The 8146-nt window shown below is 39.5% G+C and overlaps 1 protein-coding gene across 2 annotated transcripts in view; it reads right to left on the minus strand.

Annotated features, from left to right (window-relative positions):
* SETDB2 (SET domain bifurcated histone lysine methyltransferase 2) overlaps positions 1–8146 on the minus strand; it is a 122494-nt gene that overhangs the window by 15698 nt on the left and 98650 nt on the right. For both annotated transcript variants that reach the window (XM_023731543.1, XM_023731542.1), the window contains 2 exons: positions 3434–3522; positions 2028–2091 (listed from right to left, as the gene is read on the minus strand). In XM_023731543.1, coding sequence (XP_023587311.1) covers positions 2028–2091; positions 3434–3522 — 153 coding nt within the window. The remainder of the gene's footprint in view (positions 1–2027; positions 2092–3433; positions 3523–8146) is intronic.

Here is an 8146-nt window from a genome sequence, read left to right on the forward strand (position 1 = left end):
ATATATATACTACTGTTTCTATTTCCTTGATGAAACCCTGACTGATACAGATTTTGGTACTGGGAAGAGGGGTGCTGGTGTAACAAATACCTAAAAGTTGGTAGTGGCTTTGGAACTGGATAATGGGTAGAGGCTGGGAGAATTTTGAGAAGTATGATAGAAAAAGCCTAGATTGACTTGAAGAGGTTGCTGGTAGAAAGATGGACATTAAAGTCTTCTGGTAAGGGCTCAGAAGGAAATGAGGAGCATAGTAAAAAAAAGCTTCTATCATCTTAGATCATCATGAACAGAATGCTGGTAAAAATATGGATGTTAAAAGCGCTTTGGTGAGAGCTCAGAAGGAAATGAGGAACATGTTATTGGAAACTTGAGGAAAAGTGATCCTTTTTATATAGTGTCAGAAAACTCAGCTGAATTGTGTTCTACAGTTTAGTGTTGAAGGTGCAGCCTGGTTTCTTCTTGTAGCTTATAGCAAAATGCAAGAGGTAGGAGATAAATTGAAGAAGGAACTATTAAGAGAAAAGAAACCAGCACTTGATGATTTGGGAAATTCTCAGCCTATCCAGATTGCAAAAGATACTAAAATCAGGAGATCCACTCTTAAGAAAGTATGCTCTGGAGGAAGGCCAAGAGTGTGGCTAGACAACTTTGTGCTAGTGTTGAAGAGATTAGGTGTGTGACTCAGGGACCCACTCAACCATTGCAGCAGAAGCCAGAAGTAGAGATGAGATTATCCAGGAAAGATATGTGGAGGACCGTCTTGTCTAATAATGTGAATCTCTGTGACATACATAGGAGACTTAAAAGGTTTTTGAGAATGTTATACCATTAGGAACGCTGCCAGCTTGGACTGAAAGAAACAGAGACAGGGTGAAGTTAAAGAAGCTTGTCAGACTCCCAAAATTCTACAGGCAGGAAACAGGCTTATTATCTTTAAAAAAAAGAAAAAGGATCACCCTGAGCCCTAAGCCACAGGCACAGAGGCAGAGGTTGGGGGAGCCATGGGCCCAGAGGGCAAAGCTACAGATCTGGAGGGCAGATCCTCAAGCCACAGAACACTACTATCAGGTCTTGAATACTAATGGGATTTTCCTTGCTTGACTTCAAAACTGCTTGGGGCTGGTGATCCCTTTATTTCTTCGATTTTCTTTTGAAATGAAAATGACCATAACTGTTATCCTATGCCTGTCCCACCACTGTATCCTAGGAGCAGTTGTTTTCTAGTTTCCTAGTTTCACAAATCCACAAATGGAGAGGAATTTTTCCCCAGGATGGCTTATACACAGAGTTTCATCTGATTTAGATGAGATTTGGGACTTCTGAGCTGATGATATTTAGATGAGATTTTGGACTTAGAGTTGATGCTGTAATAGGTTGAGACTTCTGAGGATGTTAGGATGGGGTGAACGTATTTTGCACATGGGAAGGAGGTGAGTTTGGGGAGCCAGAGGGTAGACTGTAGTGGGTTGAATGTAGTCTCCCCAAAAGATACATCCATATCCTAATCCCCAGAACCTGTGAATGCTACCTTATTTGGACAAAGGGTCTTTACAGGTATAATTCAGTTAAGGATCCTGAGTTGAGGAAATCATCCTGGATTATCTAGGTGGGCCCTAAATCCAGTGACAAGTGTCTTTCATATTAGAGAGAGGCAAAAGGAGTTTTGAGACAGAGGCACAGAGGAGAGAGATACACTGAAGAGGAAAAGGTGATGTGAAAATAGAGACTGGAGTGAAGATAGACTGGAGTGAAGAGAGAGAGAGAGACTGGAGTAACAAACACCAGAAGCTGAAAGAGGCAAGGAACCGATTCTCCCCTAGAGCCTCTGCAGGGAGCACAGCTCTGCCAGCACCTTGATTCTGGATTTTTGGGCTCTGTAACTTTGAGAGAATAAATTTCTGTTGTTTTAAGCCACCCAGGGTTATAGCACCCACTGGACACTAATAACACCAACTCTGAAATACATAGGTCATTGTTTTTAAAAGTACTGTGGGCCGTATTTGTGACAAACAGCAGTTATAGCAAACCTGTGTGTCTGCCAGACTCTTCATTCATGTGTCTTATCAATCTATTGAATGCCATTGCTTCAGGCTGCTAGAAGGAGAAGAATCAGGGTTACTTTACATTGATTTTTACTGTTGGCATTTAATGTTGCTTAAAATGAAAACATAGAGCACTAGTGGTACAATAGTTAAGCACTCAGCTGCTAACGAAAAGGTTGGTTCAGATCTACCCAGTGGTTCTGCAGGAGAAAAACTGGCAAACTGCTTCGATAAAAATTACAGCCTAGGAAACCCAATGGGGCAGTTCTACTCTGTCACATGAGGCCGCTATGAGTCAGAATCAACCCAACAAGAAGAGGAACAACAACAAAAGGAAAACCAATCTTTTATGGTATATTCAGTGATAGGTCTATGGTGAAAATCATGCTCCATATTCATCTGTAGATGTAAATATCAAGTGTATCTATGAAGTGAAGGTTGCTGGCTCATATTAATTTATATGAGCTGATGTGTAAAAAACTGTTTCAAATTCCAAAGATGTTTTCATACACTTTATACAAAACGTTGTCAGTTGCCATCGAATCAGCTCCAACTCATGGCAACCTCATATACAAAAGAATGAAACATTGCCCAGTGCTGAACCATCTTTGTGATCGCTGGTATGCTCAAGTCCATTGTTGTGGCTACTGTGTATTTTGAGTGCCTTCCAACCTAGGGGCTCATCTTCCAGCACTATACTGAACAAGATTCTGTTGTGATCCACAGTGTTTACATTGGCTAATCTTTGGAAGTAGCTCTCCAGTCCTTTCTTCCTAGCCTTAATCTGGAAGCTCCACTGAAAGTTGTCCACTATGGGTGACCCTGCCGGTATTTGAAATAACCGGTAGCATAGCTTCCAGCAACGCACAAGCCACCACAGTCCGACAGACTGACATTGGGGTGGTGGTTTACACAAAACAGTAATCCATAAAATTTTAAGAGTTACAAATTAGGTTGGGTGTGGATCATACAGCTGGGAAATACTTGGCAATGTAAGAATGCTCGGCTGAATCCTCTACAATTTTAAGACCTCAAGCACCAAGTGAGGTCAGATCCTGGGATGCGTTATAGGAGATGTGGGAATGCCAGCTCCTAAAAGTTACGTGCTTGGATACCCATGGTACTTCCAGCTTCTTTTCACTACTCATCTCATTATGGTTCTGTCATCCAGGAATGACCTGACAGATTCCTGAATATAGAATTCTTCCCAAAAAAGCATTCTCAGGAGCAGCCTCAACTCTAATTATGCTGAGAACACAAATGAAGAATGCTACACAAATGCTACCTATTCAAATAATTTAGCAAATACATTTCACCTGAAATTTAGAAGTACTAAAATAAGAACTTTGTATGAAGAAACTTCAAGCCAGAACAAAGTCAAGTTAAGTTACCAGTCCACAAATGCCTGTGGAGAGATGTTTCTTCTTTCCTTTTTTTCTTTTCATGCCCGAAATGTTGTTAGGTGGCAATGAGTCATCACCTGAAAATATAAATCATTTAAAAACCATAATCCATAAAGGAAAAGACTAATTTTCAACTACATAAAGTATAAAACTCCTATATGCCAAAGTTATTTCAAAGTTTGATATTTTATATATCAAAAAGATATTTAAAATTTAGAATAAAGTTTGCAACACATAAGATAAAGGGTTAATTTTTAAAATATAAATATATAATATAAACCAATAAGAAAAAGACAAATAATTGAGTAAAAAAAATGGGCAAAGGCCATGAACAAATCAGATCATAGGAAAAACGAATATAATTGGTCAGAAGATAGGGGAAAACAATTTCATAAGTAAAAGTATGCAAATTAAAACAAATTTTCACCTGGCATTGAAAAAGATGATGATGTTTAATACAGAATGCTTGCAAGGATTTGAGTGATTGGGTAATGTTGGTGCACCCTCTTTGGAAAATAATTAGCTAGCAGTTATCTAAAGTTTCATTGCTTATACTTTTTGACCCAGCAATTCTACTTAGAAGAATTTTCCCTAGTAATATATTTATTATAAAGGCAAAAGATGTACAAAGAACAATGTTAAGTACAGTACTGAATGTAACAGAAAAAACTGGAAATAATCTAAACGTCCAATAAGCAGAGAAGTTAGGTTGTGGCACAGCTATACAATGGCATATTATGCAGCCTTTAAAAAATAAGTTGATCCACTGATGCCAGTGCAGAAGGATGTCTAGGATAGAGCAAGTTAAAAAGGCCAAGTACAGTCGTAAGTACTGTTGTATACAAATAGGAAATTTTTGGAAGAACTCAAAAGAAACGGTGGTTTCTTCTGGGGATAGAATTTATTATAAACAGGTTACGATCTGATTTTTAAACTAATTCACAGGAGGCGGGGCCAAGATGGCGGAGTACTCAGATGCTTCTTGTAGTCCCTCTTACAACAAAGACCCAGAAAAACAAGTGAATCGATTATATATGACAGTCTAGAAGCCCTGAACATCAAAGGCAAAGTTGAGGAACAGGACTGAGTGGCAGGGGGAGGGAGAGACAGTTCAGAAGCAGGGAGGAGTTGCCAGACCTGACCTGGCAGGAGCCAGCACCCTTCAGGCTGGATAGGCTGGCATGCATGGTGAGGCAAGCAGTGGCGCTCAGAAGGCGTTTTCCATGAGGAGAGACCAGGTGGCGGAGAGTCTACTCATGCCTCCAGAACCAGTGAAAAGCACTGCTCAATCAGCACAAGATAAGTATATGCGGCTGACCTATCGCACGGATCAAAATACGCCATTTTTGGGAAGAACCTCTCTCCCATTTACCTGCCCCTCCCCATTCTGCACCAGGTCCTGGGCCAGCTTCAGCAACTGCTGAGTCCCCTGGGCTGGAAGTAGGACCCATCACATGCCCTGAGCCATTCTTCCAGCCTTGGAAATGGAACAAATTAACAAACAGGAAAAAATAATCTGCCAGCTCCCCTAATCCGGGAACTCAGTATAGGCACATCTCCTTTGCCAAGGCACAGGCATAAGGGGGTCCATGGACTTTCAATGCCTCTCACCCCTGCATAGACCTGTGTGAGTCCATTTCAACAGCGTAGGCCCTCATTACCACAGTACAACAGGGTATATAACTGAAGCCTAATTTCAACTCTGTCAGCTATGTGGTGAAGTGGCAGGTTCGTGATATTTGATACTGCTCTGGCCATTAAGCAGGGTCCTCGCCTACCCACATCAGGGGCGTAAGGACTGTTGGTTCCACCCATGCCACCTAGCCACCCAGCACAGGGGTCCAAGAATAAGTGGTGCCTCCCAGTCTTTGAGAGCCAACAACACTGGGTGCTCACAGTCTGGCTGCAAAACCTACCCCCCTACATGCTCTAGGGAACAGGGAGAAGCTTTCCTCCCAGACACTCAGGGACGTCAGACCCCGGCCTTGCTCAGTGCGTGACCCCCTACTGCAGCCAGATATCTGTGCCTATACCAATCACCCCTGCCTGTCTAGGACTGTAGGTGAGAGCCTGCACTACACACTTGGTGACTGACTACCTGTACACCTGAGCTGAATCCATACAAGAAGAGTAAACAGACTCCTGGGCTCATATAGCTAGTAACAGATCTAACCAGCTGGTGACAGGAAGTCAGAGCTTCAAAGGTCCAATAATCAAACAAGCTCACACAAGCAGCCTATTTGGGCATATCAAAACAAAACAAAACAAGAAGCTAGGACACAGTAAGCAAACGTAAAAATAAATATAATGACTTATTGATGGCTCGGAGACAACAGTCAATATCAAATCACATAAAGAGGCAGACAATGATGGCTTCAGCAAGCTCCCAAAACAAAGAATCAAGAAATTTTCTTACGGACGAGTTTTCTCGGAATTACTGAAGGTAGAATACAAAATTAATATACAAAACTCTTCAAGAGATAAGGCAGTAGATCATGCAAAAAGCAGAACAAGCCAAGGAACACAAGACAAAGCAATAGAGGAACTTAAGAAGATTAGAGAAGAGCATAGTGACAAATTTAACAGGCTGCAAGAATCCATAGAGAGCAATCAGAAATCCAGAAGATTAACAATAAAATTTCTGAATTAGACAACAGAAACTCATAGGAGCAGAATTGAGGCAATGGAAGTCAGAATTAGTGAGACTGAAGATAAAGCACCTGACACCAACTTATTTGAGGAAAAATCAGATAAAAGAATTTAAAAAAATGAAGAAACCCTAAGAATTTTGTGGGAATCTATCAAGAGGAATAATTACAACTGATTGGGGTACCAGAACAGGGAGGGATAACAGAAAATACAGACAGAATTGTTGAAGATTTGTTAGCAAAAACTTTCTTAATATCGTGAAAGATAAGAAGATATCTATCCGAGATGCTCATCAAACCCCACATAAGTTAGGTCTCAAAAGAAAGTCACCAAGACATATTTTAATCAAACTTGCCAAAACCAAAGATAAAGAGAGAATTTTAAGAGCAGGTAGGGATAAACGAAAAGTCATCTACAAAGGAGAGTCAATAAGACTAAGCTTGGACTACTCAGCAGAAACTATGTAGGCAAGAAGGCAACAGGATGACATATATAAAGTCTTGAAAAAAAAAAATGCCAGCCATGAATTACATATCAAGCAAAACTGTCTCTCAAATATGATGGTGAAATTAAGGCATTTCCAGATAAACAGAAGTTTAGGGAATTTACAAAAACCAAACCAAAATTACAAGAAATACTGAAGGGAATCCTCTGGTTAGAAAATCAATAATATCAGATAAGAATCCAAGACTAGAACACTGGACAGAGCAACCAGAAAGGGAAGTCACAAAAATAAATCAAAGCTAAAACACTGCAAATAGGGAAACAGAAATGTGAATATGTAAAAGATGAAAACATTAAAACAAAAAAGAGGGACTCATAAAATGTAGACATAGATTTTTCATATGGAGAGGAAGTCAAGGCAATATAAAGAAATAAAACACTGGTATAAACTTAGAAAAATAGGGGTAAATATTAAGATAACCACAAAGGAAACTAACAATCCTACAATTCAAAATAAAAAACATGAAAAATGTAAAGACTCAGCAAACACAAAATCAACAACAATGAAAAAGATGAAAAGAAAATACATAAAAATAAATCAGCACAGAAACTTAAATGGAACAAAGAGACTGTGAACAACACACAAAAAAAGACACCAAAATGACAGCACTGAACTCACACCTATCAATAAGTACGCGGAATGTATATGGACTAAATGCACCAATAAAGAGACAGAGAGTGGCAGATTGGATAAAAAAACATGATCCATCTATATGCTGCCTACAAGGGACACACCTTAGACTTAAAGACACAAACAAACTAAAACTCAAAGGATGGAAAAAATATATCAAGCAAACAACACTCAAAAAAGAGCAGGAGTGGCAATATTAATCTATGACAAAATAGACTTCAAAGTAAAATCTACCACAAAGGATAAGGAAGGACACTATAGAATGATTAAAGCATCAATACACCAGGAGGACATAACTATAATAAATATTTACGTACCCAACAACAGGGCTCCAAACTACATAAAACAAACTCTAGCAGCATTGAAAAGACAGACTGCTCCACAATAACAGTAGGAGACTTCAACACACCACTTGTGGTGAAGGACAGAACATCTAGAAAAAAGCTCAATAAAGACACAGAAGATCAAAATGTGGCAATCAACAAACCTGATCTCATAGACATATTCTGAACACTACCCAACAGCAACCAAGTATAGTTTCTTTTCCAACCCACATGGAACATTCTCCAGAATAGACCACATATTAGGCCATACAGCAAGCCTTAACAGAATCCAAAGCATCGCAATATTACAAAGCATCTTTTCTGACCATAAAGCTATAAAAGTAGAAATTAACAACACAAAAAGCAAGGAAAAAAAACTCAAACACATGGACTGAACAACACCTTGCTCAAAAACTATTGGGTTTTGGAAGAAATTAAGGATGGAATACAGAAATTGACAGAGTCAAATGAGAATGAAAACACATACTACCAGAACCTTTGGGACACAGCAACAGCAGTGCTCAGAGGTCAGTTTACAGCAATAAATGCACACATCCAAAAAGAAGAAAGGGCCATAATCAAAACATTAACCCT

Source organism: Trichechus manatus, unplaced genomic scaffold (assembly GCF_000243295.1).
Source record: "Trichechus manatus latirostris isolate Lorelei unplaced genomic scaffold, TriManLat1.0 scaffold00044, whole genome shotgun sequence".
In the NCBI taxonomy this organism is placed as follows: Eukaryota; Metazoa; Chordata; class Mammalia; order Sirenia; family Trichechidae; genus Trichechus; species Trichechus manatus.